Source organism: Sparassis crispa (genome assembly GCF_003851025.1).
Source record: "Sparassis crispa DNA, contig_000012F, whole genome shotgun sequence".
NCBI lineage: Eukaryota > Fungi > Basidiomycota > Agaricomycetes > Polyporales > Sparassidaceae > Sparassis > Sparassis crispa.
In genome coordinates this window covers 329,958-344,662 of record NW_020939759.1, presented here as the reverse complement: position 1 = coordinate 344,662, position 14,705 = coordinate 329,958, and the positions used below count along the sequence as shown (strand labels likewise).

The following is a 14,705-nucleotide window of genomic DNA, read 5'->3' as shown; positions in this document are numbered from 1 at the left end:
CTTACCGCCTGCTCAAGTTCGCCGTTCCTCGTCGTCGTACGGTGTCTGGAAAGCCTCGGTCTCAGCCTCATACGGCTTGTCGCTGAAATGCACCGGGGGCCGGTCGATGTTCGGAACAGCGCGGTACTGCTGGCTGCGGCTATTGCTCAGGAGCTTGATCATGACGCCGAGGAGTAGCACGAGCACGCCGGCGACGAGGCCAATGATGATGTATGAGTTGCGCTGGAGCCCGCTCAGACCGTCCGTGGACGAAGCGCCGCTCGAGGCCGGCGATTCCGCGAGAGCTGCGCCGAGCTTCGACTGCGCGCTGGCTGTGGGTGTCGGGACGCCGGAAGGGAAGGCGGAGACGACTGGGTACGTCGTAGTCATGGGGGGAGCGGTCGCATAGGACGATGTGATGTTCTCGTTCTGTTGGATCTGCTGCTCGGCGAAGTTTCCGAGTCGAATAAGGTTCTTGAAGTCGAAGTCTGCCCATGCCTGGTCGCGGTCCGTCAACTGTGGAAAGTCGTCACGCAGGGTCAGCCATGTTGTCTATTACACGACGGAGAGGAGCCCACCGAAAGCATCTGGATGTAGGGCGCTCCTCTGTTGGAATCGATCCAGTACCCATAGTTGAAGAGGGTATACACGTTCATCATGAATGAATCGCCGAGGAGGAAATCTGCGGACAAGTCCCGCCTATAAGACAGAATTCAGCACGATGGACGAATAGTGCCCACCAACACCAGTATCGTTCCTCCCGTAAAACATAGATCCGTAGCATACTGCGGATTCATTGGAGAAACTGGGGTAGATGACATCAAGGGGATTCATGGGGTATTCGGTCTCGCTAGTTGGAGTAAAGTAGTACAAATCAAGCTCTAGTATCTGGACGGACAGAGGAGGACCCACCCAAAGACCATGCTGACGTTGAGTTTTGTCTCACATGGGACTTGATAGGTCTTTTGGTCCTCGTCGAAGATCGCGCCGGGTATTCCTTTGTATACAGCATCCACGTAATATGGTGGGGCGCTTACTGCGAAACAGACGGTCAGCCTTGCTCATTCGGTATACATTCATTCAGTGCACCCACTCAACGTAGTTCCGGAATCAGGTCCAATTACTGTCTGATTGACACCGGGCTGAACACTCAACCCTGAGTTATTCGTTCTAAACATGGCCCAAGAGTGGCGACTCAGCAGCTAAAAAGGTCAGAGCGGAATCTGCACACGCACCCAAATGAATGGCCGGTTAAAAATTCGCCATTGACGTAGATACCATCCATGAGTGTGGACCAACTGGAGTTCGAAGTAAGAGGCAACTTGGGTGCCTCAATGATTGACGCATTCTCAGCCATGATCTCTGCTACGCTCACAGACACGATTTCAGGATAACAACCAATAATGGCAGATTGGACACCCACATATGCCCAAGAAACCTCCCTGGGTGATACCAAAATCTTCCCGTGTGAGAAATATCGTGATAAAAGATTGTTCGTCGAGGTAGTTGCCAAATATCTGGTGGCCAAGTGAACATAGTCCCATCACCCGCAACTGACCCATAAAATTGCTCACATTGAAAATCAAAGGTAATCCGTTCACTTGGTACGATGTGTTATACAGAGTGAGTAAGATCGGTGAGCCCAGAATTCTGTTGAAGCCATAAGCTGACCAAGAAATAACCAGAAAACCTGATAAAGTACGCACGGTCCAACACCCAAAATTCCATCAGTATAACCACCGTCGAGAGAATCCCCTGCATCAAGAACGGGGACTAAATGGCAGAGTTTCAGGATAAGAACGAATAAGAGCTGGGTGATTGCCTACGGAAAGCTTGTTCCTCCACGGTGAACTCTCCAAGTGAGACGTTAGCAAGCATTATTTGTGCATCAACGTGAGTTCCACCCCTGCACGTGAGCGCGTAAGAACATTTGATAAACGAAACCCCATATGAATGCACGCATCACTCACGCGTAGGAGTCACTCGAGTTATATCCTGTACCGTAGTAAGCGGGGAGGTTTGTACTATTCACCTTAACCCATAAGTCTGAACTGCCGCTATCGACCTGAACCTGGAACGGTTGACCCTGTATGTATATCGTCGCGGTATACTGTCCGTTTATTGGCCAAGCGTTCGTGAACCCGAGATTGTTCTTGTTAGCAGGATCGACGTCAACCTTCATGGGATATCCAGCCCGACGTTGGATTGGTATCCTCAACGCATAACTGGCTGTCAAGAAGAAACAGAAAGCGAGAAAAATAAATCGAGTCTCTAACATGGCGTAACGAAGACTGAAGAGGATATGGAAGCTCACCAAACGTAGCTTCCGCTTCAATATAAGGCCCACGCAACAGAGTGAACGCTGTGCAGCCCTATCCTCGGGCTCGGCCACTACACCGGGGCACCGAAGTCTCGTCTCTCCATAAGCGAATGGGGAGGTAATTGTTCAGAGACTGCATGATAACCGGTAAATGTGAAAGTTGGACGCGTTGTCGGAAGCGCAACTACGATTTTGCTGGAATTCTGTATACGCACGTACAGTACTGTGGTCAGATAAAGTAGACAACTAAAGAAGTGACGCGACAGATCACGTGACCGTACTCCGTCACACAGTCTGCTAAGTACAATGCTAACCCCAACCAGGCGATGAAATGAACATCAACATGAATACGGTCCTCTTAACACTGCTTGATGGATGCAGTGTGCCTTCGTAACTAGACTATTAACGCAGACTTAAGTGCAGCGTCCACGATCTCGGTCATCGCAATCACAGCCTCTTCTTCCAGTGTACGTCCAACAAGCTGTAGACCAACCGGCGCGCTCTTGAATGTTGAGGGATCGTCTAAGATGGCTAACCTATATCGCGACGGCAAACATTTACGGAGAAGCCGAAGCACGTACAAAATTCATAGTTCGTTTGATCCACCTCGCTCAGGAATGCGTGCGCAGGTTTCTTCGCATCCAACGTTTGATCGACCTTTGTGACAGGGAAAATGCATGCAGGGTAGTCCAACGCGTTCCACACCTTGGTGTAGCTGGCGCTTCTGAAATTCGATATTGAGATCGAGTACCACTGCATATGATGATCGAAAAGACGTACAGCTTTTTCCCGTGCGGAGGAGCTGCGTATGGTGCGGCAGGACAAATGATGGCATCCATTGGCCTTCCGGTGCCTGTTTTTTCCACAGTCTTGGCCCAGTGGTCGAGATGATCCTTGCGCAATATAGCCCTCCTGCTCTGAACCTGCCAGAGCTGATAGGCAGAGAGCCCGTCGTCCGCCGGGCGGAAGGAACCTGAAATAGGACCTGCATCCTCATCAGGGCTCATGGAGCTGATGACAGGCTCTCCTGTAAGTGCAGTAACGACTTTATAATCCTCAGCCGCCCCGGCATTCCAAATTGCAGACTAATATCACGGCTCAAAAAATACGTGAAAGGCGACTGACGGAGAAAACTGACAATGCAGGCCCCTAACTCCGAGTGCTTGTACGGTTCCCAATCAATGACTGTGATTCATATCATTTAGACTTGACACCATGCGAAGCGTTTTGTTTCAACGTACCCTTGTGCCCAGCAGCCAGGAGCACCTGCTTTGTGATCTCCAAGGCTCGGATAATTGGGGGATGTGGAACGACAGTGCCGTCATTCCACATGATCCCAAAACACAGTTCCTTCCCACCGCCGTGTTCTGCAAGCGCATAAGCATCCTCATCCCACTTCTTCCTCACAGCAAGAGGATCTTTGAGCCAAGGCTGACTGTTGATGACAGCTTGCATGAATACTTTGACCCCGCTGATGCTATTGGACAAAGGACCAAGCACGGATGGGATAGAGTCTTGGCCCAACATGGAATTCACGCATCCCTCGTACGGAATACGCCCATACGAAGGACGAAGGCTAAACAGTCCATTGAACACGGAGGGAATTCTTATGGAGCTGAGAAGTCACACATTGTTAGCACCTGCGCGGAGACAACAGCAATTTTTACTAACCCTCCGATATCAGACCCGACACCGAGAGGACTTCCTCTCATCGCTATGAGCGCACCTTCACCGCCAGAGGAACCACCACAGGTCAGAGAACGGTTTGCCGGGTTGACTGTCCTGCCGAAGACGTTATTGAAGGTTTCCGGCCACTAGGTGTCTGCGTTGTAGATATAGGCTCTCGCCGTTTCGTTGCAACACTCACCATCAGTGTTTGGGGAACATTTGTCCTGACGAACGAGACGGCACCGTTCTCATAGAGAATTTCAACGAGAACTGCGTCCCGCTCTGCATATTTTCCTATCCAAGAAGCGTATCCTGTGGAAAACGGGAATGAACACAGAAAATTGTGCAGACAAATGCCACTCACCCATCACAGTTTCGAGACCCTTGATGCATATCTGATCCTTGAGAGATATTGGCAGACCATGAAGGGGACCGACGACTTTCCCGGTACTCTTCAGATGCGCATCCAACTCTGCCGCGCGAGCGAGTGCCCGATCAACAAAGACTTCGGTAAGGCAATTAACCTAGAAGAGATTTGTGCATGAACTTCACGACGGATAAATCAAATCAAAACACACTAGTTGTTGAGCGATGGTGGCTCTCTTGTAGAAAGCGGTAGTAACCTCAACCGAAGACCATTCAGCGGTGGCAAGTTTCTTCAAAAGGACGGCGACATCCACGGTGTTCGTGATGTCTAATTCTCGTGCAGAGAGACTACCGCACTCCTGGGGAACGTTCCTCACGTCGAGCACCGAATCTGGAGGAACTGAAATCAGCCATTCCTTGGGAATAGAATCTTGTTGCCGCTGCCTCTTCTCCGTAACGAGATCCTTCCAGTGCACCATTTTTGTGACCTCTTGGACGTGGTTGGGTGGGTGTAGGTACTTCGAAGCAGTCACCTAGTCTTCAGACAATTTATACGCGAGGGAGGATAATCTATTAATGGTGCAGTGGGCTAAGAAAAAGATAGCAGACCTGATGATACCCATGCCGGAATGCCCCAATGGCAAGACCAACCATATCAACCCGCCCTTTGCCCTTACACTACATGAAATCAACCCATGATCGATCCGGTTTGCTATCGCAGAGTCTGTGAGAACTCGTCAGTACACTGAACGTGATACACAAACCAACTAATGGGTATGGGATGCGCTCAGAAGGTCATTCATGTCAGTGACGTGCGGTACAGTGCTGCTCAAGAACAGCGCAACGAAGTCGACTTAGAGGTGCCAATTGTGGTTGTGAATTCAACACCCGTAATCACGAAAAAAGGAAGGAAGAGGGAAGGTCTGATAATAGAAGGAAGGGAAAGATGGTCCAACGCCCAGAGCCCTGGGCAGTGGGCACGTTTGCGAGAGACGATGTGAACGCAAAGAGCAGGGCGGGCGCTATTTAGACGCTCCGGATCAAAACTGCGTCCGCGTAGCATCAGAGAGGACCGACCACCAGCCTTTCGACGAGGTTTGTTACACATCCAGTGACAGCAAAAGCATATCCGCAATACTTGGCACAAACCTAAGCAGAGCCTTGTAAGTGCCAGACGAGCCAACGTATTGCTAGGCTGTGCGCTTATCGCGCAGAAGTGCGGAACGCTGAGGCATACGTCGAGAATCCCGAGGTGCAGCCATCGTCGGGCTGCCAGCTGAAAACGAGGACATCAACCTGATGTTGTAAACTATCTATGAATCCAGTAACTTCTCACTGGAAGAGTTGAAGAGTTATTTATTGATGTAAAGCGAATGGCATACGTTCCACGACCACTCATATAAAGTCTGAATATCTTTCACTTTATGGTAGCCTTGGTCAACGGCAAGCGCGTGTGATCCACAGAGATTGCGTAATCAACCGCGGGAAAGAAGCCCGGATGATCAATGCTCTGGGACTCTTGCTATAGTGGTAGGGTTGGACCTAGCGGAGTTTGAAATACCTACTATCTTCGGAAGGTGGGTGCTTTATATGGTGCACCTCTGACATAAGCAGACTGGTGCATCTTGGCAAGAATTCTACTCTACTCAATTTATTTCTGCCTCAGTGTACTTGCATCCTGTAAAATATAATTCCGGGTGAGCTTACACTGATGGTATACACCAGAGAAAGCTTTGGAAGTAGACAAGGTGATGCAACAGTTCACCATGCTCTGCACCTCGTGACACCCAAAATTCAGCTGCAGCCTGATTGCTTGACTATGGCACTTATCCATCAGCTGTATATCATACACAATGCAATGTAAGAACTGCATGTCTACCAAGGGGATATCCTGAGGATGAGGTGCAGTATGGGTGAGCATACAATGGTGTGAAGTTGTCTCTTTATTGCTGATGATGCAGCACTGGCATGTACAGTACATATTCCAGGCCTCACCCACAGGATGAGAAGAAAATTTTGATTACTGTGTCTATAGTATGTGTCTATGTGTATAGAAAATTTCTACTCAGCAGTATAAGCTGTGCAGAGTCTGATGTCTGATGCAAGTCCCTGAGAACTGCAGTCAACAACATTTGAATAGATCCTGTCTGTCTCCAGTTAGATTGATGCAAAATGTTCTGTGTATTCAAGCTGAGGGCTTGGGCAGTCATATCAACTAAGAGGTTAAGCAAAACTCTGAATGCATGATGCTACAGAGATGTCTTCTTCTCCTCTCTCGAATTAATTTAATTAATTTTAATTAATTTCTTCGGACCCTACCATTATAGCTAGAGTCCCTGCTCTGGGACTCTTGCTATAGTGGTAGGGTACACCGCCAAACAAACTTGAGCTGTACCTAAGATCCCACACCTAAGATTCGCTGAGTGCCTGCGGACTATTACCGCATCGGTCGCAGAGCTCATGGGAAGAGGAGATCGTCATATCCCCCGAGTATTTTCTGAGAGAGAGAGCTCTCAGAGCTTTTTCCAGGACATTGGGGAGAGGACGAGCTGTACCTCTCAGACTGAGTTCAATTTCAGATTGCATCGCACTCTTGAACGAGCTCCAGAGGATGTGAGTATCTGATCTGCTTGATTCATCTTCGAGCTTGTGGCCACTGCAGGGGACAGTGGTACCAGCGACCGCGCACACAGCAAAATGCAGAAACAAATGTATATTGCAGATTGTATAGATATTGTAGATTATAAGTACATGACATGGAAGGATTAGGAGCTGGATTAAAAGTGGGCTATATGTTTGACAAGGAACCCTCGATGCGGCAGTCTGCCACGACATGTCGCAATGACGGAGGTGCAGAGCATTGGGGAAAGATGTTCAGCAAGCACCTGACAAGGAGACATTAACACAGTAGGGTGTGCAAATTAGGAATCCTTACTCATGCTGCCACACCCGCCGCACCAGTGCGTTCCTCAATGTTGACTTGGCCGTAATTTGTCTAATCATTTTCCAGAATCTGTGCAAACATCCTGTGATGCCGCGCATAAGAACTCGATGATCATCCAACAGAATGAACACTTACTTTGAGATCTTCTTTGCATCGTCCTTGTGAAAGGTTCGAACGGTCGACAACTCATTGTCGACGTACTCCCAAAAGGACTTAGTCTCCGAGTTCGGCATCAGGTTGGCTTCATTGAATTGAACGAGAGAATATCACTGTGTGAGAATGTTAAACATGTAAAATGATGCACAGAACAAACGATCCATACCAGGAAAGTGACGCGCTCGAGCATTGCCACAGTGGGTGCACGTGGTTTTGCCGCCTTCGCAAGCTTGCCGCCATTGAGCTGGGTGTTGGTCGCAATACACAGGTCGATGATGTCTTGAGCAGGTTTTGCATTTGGGCCCCTTCCTCCAAGTGAATCACCAAGCTGAGAAGGGTTGACAGTTAGCAGGTGTACGAATCTAATGGCAGCAAACACGTACGGCCTTCTTAATAGTGTGCCGCTTGTTATTGAACTTCGTGCGTGAATACTTGATGATCACTTCCCATTTGACACGATCGTCCTTCAGTTCTGAGAGGTTCCACTTATTCTTTGCCTTCAGCTGAGCCTTTAACACCAAACAAGACATTAGCATTATGTGTGACAAACACAGAGGTCGGAAAAATATACCTCAAGAATGATAACAGGCGCATCGTCATGGACATAGGCCACCAGGTCAGGGTGCGCAAGAATTGTTGTTGTCTCGGTGTCAATGTACTTCTACAATGGCTGGTCAGACTTAGCAAGTTGTACAGGACAACAAGGGATCCTGACCGTGATATTCTCCGAAATGTTGTATACCGCCTCAGCGGGGACCAGCTCGTTCTGGCACTCCAAGATCTTCATGAGTGTCGCACTCAAGGTGATAAGTTGCTCTGCTGCGTTAAGCTCATGCAACGGATGATCAACATAATGAGAGGCTGTGTTCTGTGGCCTCACCTTTGAGAAGTCCAACAGAGCCCTGCAGTTGTCCGGACAGAGCTTCACGTTGTGTGCAGTAGCCTCAGCAAACTGGGTCATATCTTCAGCGGGTCTCTTATGAGCAGAAGCCCCACTCGGTGATGAATTCCCGGTTGCAGGAGTCAGAGATTGTCGTGGTGTTGGAGACAACCATTCGAACACAGTGTCGGAGTTGGGTTGGTCTGCAGGCAGCAAAGGTAATATGGGAGGATCAGGGCTATTTCGAGGTGATGGAGGGGGTGGAGAACTTGGAACATCATACAACGGGTTGATAGATTCCGACATTGAAGGAGTGTGGATGTGCAGACAAGATAAAAAAATTAGAAAAACCCCGAATGGAGACAGAAAAAAAAAAGTGAGCTGGCAGGATGACGGAGGCATCCGAAAATGCCAAAACCAGGGAAAATTGGTTTTAGGCATGCCACATGGAGCCATCAGACCAAGATCAGCACTGCAATCATAACAGACACAGAGACTCACCGATGCCCACAACACGTTCAAAAGAGGTTGCAGAGGGTATGATCTTGGCTTGTTCTTGAAGACCGCTCAAAGTTATTGATACGCTATGTCTGAACAGACTTTGAGGACATTCTTGACAAGCCCGAGCATGTCAGATGCCTTCCCTGCTCTGCGCATTTGGGTAAATCGATGCTTGCCTGGAAATCATACATCTCTGGGCACCGAAAGACAAAAATGCACAATGTGGCATGCACGCAGTATTATGCCAGTGTGGGCTCCTCTTTCAACCACCGTCTCTTGAATGCCCCCGACGCTCCTCTTCTGCCCTCTTCCTTGTCCATTGCTGCACAATTTGTGGTGTCAGGCTCAGATGAAGAAATGAAACCAGCCTTAGCAGGGCATAATCCACTTGATGACCTTGTGGTGTATGATCATGAGTTTTTCGACACACATGGCCAACAAATCCTGTTTTCAGCGGGTCAGGTCATTCCGGATATCACTCGCCAGGACCTTGGTGCAGGGCTCAAAGAGCTCGAGTACTATGATCATGAGATCTTCGGAAGAGTGTGGACAAGTGAAGACAACACACACGAAACTGTGGCAGATGACGGAGGTGATTCCTCTGTGCCCGAGTTCATTGCAAGACTTCGAGATGCTGGTGAGTTTGTTACGCTGCATGACACAATTGCCAAATGTTAAGGAGTCAAAGGGGTGCTTGATTCAGACTGTGAGAGTGAGGATGGCGAGTCAGTCGATGAGAGGTGTGAACATAATGGTGACTGGGCACCACATGGCTTCAAAATGGTGCGCTTTCCAGCCATGTTTTCATGGTCATCTCAACATTTCAGAATCAAACACAGCTCTTCATGTTGGATCTTTTGGATAACCTTCCTCATCTTCGACTGTCCGATGATCAGTTGAGGGCCATAATATGGGTTATGCGTGAATGTGGTACTCCAAATATGTGCTCATTTTCTGCTCTTCGAAAAGCTCAGGCAAGAATGACATGCGACATGGCATTGAAAACTGAAGCACACACATCATCTTTGGGTAATCAGTTCTACATGAACCATCCATCAACCCTTTTCGCACTGGTTAGTGTGGAGTGCCGACTTGTAATATTCACAGCAGAATCACTTATTTTGTCGTCTTCTTAGGACTGGGCAAATCCACTCATTCGCCCCTTCATCCATGTGTATCCTGAAGCTTCAAAAGTTATCGGTGAATTTTGGCAAGCAGCAAAATGGCTGGAGGAAGTTGATTATGATGACTTGTCTCCAATGTGGGCGGACTGGGAGAAAAATTCACACCGACATTTCTATGTCAAAGAGCTTGCCCAGCTGGAGACGAGAGAGTATGTTATCCCTGTCCGATGGGTGACAATTGAAACAATCGTTCACGCGGAGGTTTACGATGCCAGCTTTGACGCACAAGTGAGTTGATTTAAGCCGTGAATTTTTGCAGTTTGAGTGACCTTGCGCATGGCTACAGACTGCCCATTTCAGTGTAAATGAGCTCGCAATGCACCGTATCAAGGCACGGGAGCTGCAGTATAATTTTTTGGATCTGCAACACCAGCTGACGCAGATCCACTTTTCAGGTGTGCTGATCTGTCATTATTCAGGTATCTCAGGTGCTTTCTGACACATCAACAGATGGTTCAGACACTTGGAAAGTAGTAATGCCCCATTTTCTTCGGGCCATATCAAAGGGGAAGCCGATGTTCACGATTCGTGTCATGCCATGGGGTGACGATGTTTCAGGCAATGTCACCAAGGTGTACAATGCACACACTAACATCTATGTCACCAACGTGAGCTTGTCTCACTGCAAGATTGCACAGGAGTATTTTGTCCGTTTTTCTTCCACCTCTCCACATGCTTGTGCATCCGAATTGTTCACAGCACACTTCCGAGACCTGTAAGACATTCATCCCTCCAGCAGTGGTATGGACTGATGAGTTACTTGCAGAAAATCGGACAAGTGGCACCTGGCATATGACTGTCAGCTCGAGCAGGAGATCATATTCCGCATTCTCACTCATGTACTGCCAGCAGACAACCAACAACAGTCTGAATCGACCTCAGTTGTTGCCTCCAAAGGAAAGTACAACTGTCAGTATGATAAGATGGGAGGGACTGAGGCTGAGCGGGAAACAAATGATGGCTATCATGTGCACTTTCAGGCAAGCCCCGCTGCCATGCATTCGGGAGAGTGTTATCTGCTCACAGTGCCTGAATTCAATAGCCCGAAGAACCGTGCACCGCCGAGGACACATGAAATGTCATCAAGCAGCAGTTCAAGGTGGCATGCCTTGGTGTTCAAGATGCTGTCGACAAGCTGCAGAGTTCTACCGGGGTCAAGGATAAGATTGCGACATACTGGATCGAGCAGCTCATACCGAAAGCACGAGAGCTGCAGCACATCTGTATCTCTTCTCGCGCAACTCGGGATGCCGCGCTCAATAATCGCAACCTTATTGGAGATGCGCTTGATGCAGTCAAGCTCCACATCAAGCGCGAGATTCAATCCGAGCTGATGGATTGGGTTATCAGCCAACTGGCAGCCTCCTACAATTCTCTGCCACCTGATGTGAGTGAGTTGTTCTGATGTCTTCGAAATATGTTGATTGAGCTTCTCACAGTCGGGCGGACGCATTTGCGCCCTGGTGACCACTTCAATCCACTGCTCAAGGCAGATGGTGTGTATGGCAGCATGTGCTTTGTGTTTGGCACGGTGTCGGAGTGTGATGCTGATGTGTTCCACCTGTCAGGTATCAACCCACACAGCGACAACACGCTGAAGATTCTTCACACATACCTTTTAGGCAATGATAAGTACATCTGGTATGACACAAACAAGATCTGGGACAAGAAGAAAGAGGAATTGTTCGCGGTGCGGCTTCAATCCTCCTCCATTGACGGCCTCACACTACCAGCTTTGCGATCTGCCTACATGGTTCAATACAAGAATTCTCTACTCGGAAAGCACTTCAAGGCCATCCAGCAGCTCACAGTATTTTATATGCATGACGATCTGTGTTCCGGACTCCACCTTGATTTGTGAAAGGCCACCGGAGAGTTGGGAGCTCTCCTTTGGTATCCCGAGATCAAGAACATCGATGCATATCTGGTAAGCATCAGTCCAAGTCAGCGGTTACCTGCATCCATTTGATGTGCATCAGAATGACTTGCAGGTCTTGATTGATAATCTGCTTGACGTGTGGGCGCAGGTTGACCCTCGTCGAATCATCATCAAGATGAAGCTGCATGCGCTCATCCATCTCAAGGACGATATTCGACGCCACGCCCCATGATCATGTTCTCCACTGAAGTCTTCGAGTGTTGGAATGCTATTTTCCGTATGTGCAGCATCCTTTCGAATCATCTCACGCCGAGCCGTGACATTGCTATCACGCTGGGTGATATGGAACAATTCAAGCATCAAGTGAGCGGCGGCTGGTGGAAGAACAGTGCGGGGGAGTTTGTTCGGGCAGGAAGCGGTGTTTGCTCGTACATGACCGACAACAAACAGCTGCAGCGCCGCCTGGGCTGGGTCGAGCACATCGTTCTCAAAGCCGGTGCATGACTATTGCCCTAGCTCACATCGAAAGCTAATCACAGATGTCAGAAAAGGTTCAGTCCATCCAGAGTCACACAAGAAATGAAAGCAAGCACCCGCGAAGCAACTCTTACATCAACTGTGGGCTAATCTTTCAGATTCGGAGGCATTTCAATCGCTCGGTGAGGCAGATTGGGCACATGCAAAGCACGTCGTGTCACACTCTCACGACGCCTGTAAGGCGGGGTCATGGATCTTCTTCTGGACGGGCGAGGTATGTGAACTACCACAACTTTCACCACCGACATTGACTAATTTGGGAATTTGATACACAGCGCAATGCGCAGACAGGCCACATATTCAAGATTCTGACCACAATTTCGAAGAACTCAGACGGCCCAGGTGCAGTTGTTGTGGTGGAGGAGTTTGACATTCTGGACGTCAACGAGCCTCGTCTCAACATGCCGATCCTCCGGCGCACAAAGCGTGCCCATGTCATTCAGCCAAAGGTATTGTGGACAACCTCACTGTTATTCAAGCACTAATTCATTGATGAACAGAATGTGCTGTTTATATTCAACGCGCAACATGAATGTTTTGCCGGTCACTGTGCAATTATGGACAGCACCGACCCGGTTGTCCAAGAGTGTCAGGCAACGCAGAAGCGGCAGCAGTGCGTGCACCATACCAACGATGACCGCTTTCTCCTTAACCTGCATGCTCTACACAATGCCTCACTTATTCGAGAGACTCTCCCACGTCACCTGACCGCACCGAAGCCCTATTTCGCCGACCGCTGAGCGAAGCACGATGAGATCGCTGCCACCTTGCATATCACTGGGCCACTGAAATGGGCAGCTACAGCCGCGAAGATGAAGGCGATCAAAGAGAAGAACAAGCTGGAGAAGAATGGTCCGGGTCCTGCAGGCGTCTCGCAACGGGCAGTGATTCCTGTCCCAGGTTCCTCTACCACAGCGACATGAAGATGTGAATAGGGGAGGGGGAGGGGGGGCCATGATGGATGAGTGTCGAGGATGTTTCATGTCTTACACTTATGTTGCGACAGAATGTACTGACGACTCGTGCATGAGCATGCTGTGTTTGTCCGTAATATGTTGATGTGATCCATACAAAAGAAGGCCATCCAGCAATTGGGCACCCGGTAGCAAGGGCTGTAGAACAACACTGAGAACGAAGTCCCTGCGGCGCTGCAAGAGGACCAAGAGCTGTTGAGAGTTGGGAGTCAGACTGCATGGATCTGACAGATGCCACTTCGTAGAATATCTCAGCGCTCTTAGGATGAGTTTGGCCGGGTGCTATCTTATCGCTCTTCTCTTCAGATCTGTCGGATACTCCTTGGTGAGATTCCCCCGAGTCTAGGCCTCAATCTCAGGTGTAGCTCAGGTCAGTTTGGCGGTGTACCTAGGACCTAGCGGAGTTGGACCTAGCGGAGTTTGAAATACCTACTATCTTCGGAAGGTGGGTGCTTTATATGGTGCACCTCTGACATAAGCAGACTGGTGCATCTTGGCAAGAATTCTACTCTACTCAATTTATTTCTGCCTCAGTGTACTTGCATCCTGTAAAATATAATTCCGGGTGAGCTTACACTGATGGTATACACCAGAGAAAGCTTTGGAAGTAGACAAGGTGATGCAACAGTTCACCATGCTCTGCACCTCGTGACACCCAAAATTCAGCTGCAGCCTGATTGCTTGACTATGGCACTTATCCATCAGCTGTATATCATACACAATGCAATGTAAGAACTGCATGTCTACCAAGGGGATATCCTGAGGATGAGGTGCAGTATGGGTGAGCATACAATGGTGTGAAGTTGTCTCTTTATTGCTGATGATGCAGCACTGGCATGTACAGTACATATTCCAGGCCTCACCCACAGGATGAGAAGAAAATTTTGATTACTGTGTCTATAGTATGTGTCTATGTGTATAGAAAATTTCTACTCAGCAGTATAAGCTGTGCAGAGTCTGATGTCTGATGCAAGTCCCTGAGAACTGCAGTCAACAACATTTGAATAGATCCTGTCTGTCTCCAGTTAGATTGATGCAAAATGTTCTGTGTATTCAAGCTGAGGGCTTGGGCAGTCATATCAACTAAGAGGTTAAGCAAAACTCTGAATGCATGATGCTACAGAGATGTCTTCTTCTCCTCTCTCGAATTAATTTAATTAATTTTAATTAATTTCTTCGGACCCTTACCACTATAGCTAGAGTCCCAATGCTCTTGGTGTTGTTCATAGACCTGGGAACCTGTGAGGCTCTGCCCCTAACGATGGAATGCAGTCTTCCGCAGTGACTTAATCGTCAACGCAGGGTGATTGGACAAAA

The 14,705-nt window shown here is 48.7% G+C and overlaps 4 protein-coding genes across 4 annotated transcripts; 1 reads left to right on the top strand and 3 right to left on the bottom strand.

The window, feature by feature from the left end:
- Positions 1-12: 12 nt before the first annotated feature.
- SCP_1301190 (acid protease) lies at positions 13-2,161 on the bottom strand (the record flags this gene model as incomplete). Its single annotated transcript, XM_027763416.1, has 11 exons — positions 13-495; positions 558-661; positions 720-829; positions 892-1,015; positions 1,073-1,149; positions 1,215-1,344; positions 1,403-1,496; positions 1,554-1,629; positions 1,686-1,752; positions 1,806-1,885; positions 1,950-2,161. The coding sequence occupies 11 exons, from the start codon at positions 2,159-2,161 to the stop codon at positions 13-15; spliced, it is 1,557 nt and encodes a 518-aa protein (XP_027619217.1).
- A 532-nt stretch (positions 2,162-2,693) lies between these two features.
- SCP_1301180 (Acetamidase) lies at positions 2,694-4,812 on the bottom strand (the record flags this gene model as incomplete). Its single annotated transcript, XM_027763415.1, has 9 exons — positions 2,694-2,821; positions 2,881-3,023; positions 3,080-3,384; positions 3,438-3,484; positions 3,541-3,914; positions 3,971-4,113; positions 4,167-4,279; positions 4,332-4,491; positions 4,546-4,812. 9 exons carry the CDS (start codon positions 4,810-4,812, stop codon positions 2,694-2,696), a joined length of 1,680 nt encoding a protein of 559 aa, XP_027619216.1.
- A 2,516-nt stretch (positions 4,813-7,328) lies between these two features.
- SCP_1301170 (hypothetical protein) lies at positions 7,329-8,619 on the bottom strand (the record flags this gene model as incomplete). The annotated part of the gene is made up of 6 exons (XM_027763414.1): positions 7,329-7,359; positions 7,413-7,489; positions 7,600-7,761; positions 7,817-7,942; positions 8,005-8,094; positions 8,149-8,619. The coding sequence occupies 6 exons, from the start codon at positions 8,617-8,619 to the stop codon at positions 7,329-7,331; spliced, it is 957 nt and encodes a 318-aa protein (XP_027619215.1).
- Positions 8,620-9,027: 408 nt separating this feature from the next.
- Positions 9,028-12,109, top strand: SCP_1301160 (hypothetical protein; the record flags this gene model as incomplete). Its single annotated transcript, XM_027763413.1, has 13 exons — positions 9,028-9,451; positions 9,494-9,597; positions 9,654-9,735; positions 9,784-9,887; positions 9,951-10,226; positions 10,285-10,393; positions 10,449-10,713; positions 10,765-11,023; positions 11,086-11,389; positions 11,438-11,494; positions 11,567-11,808; positions 11,863-11,925; positions 11,978-12,109. The coding sequence occupies 13 exons, from the start codon at positions 9,028-9,030 to the stop codon at positions 12,107-12,109; spliced, it is 2,421 nt and encodes an 806-aa protein (XP_027619214.1).
- Between the last annotated feature and the right edge of the window lie 2,596 nt (positions 12,110-14,705).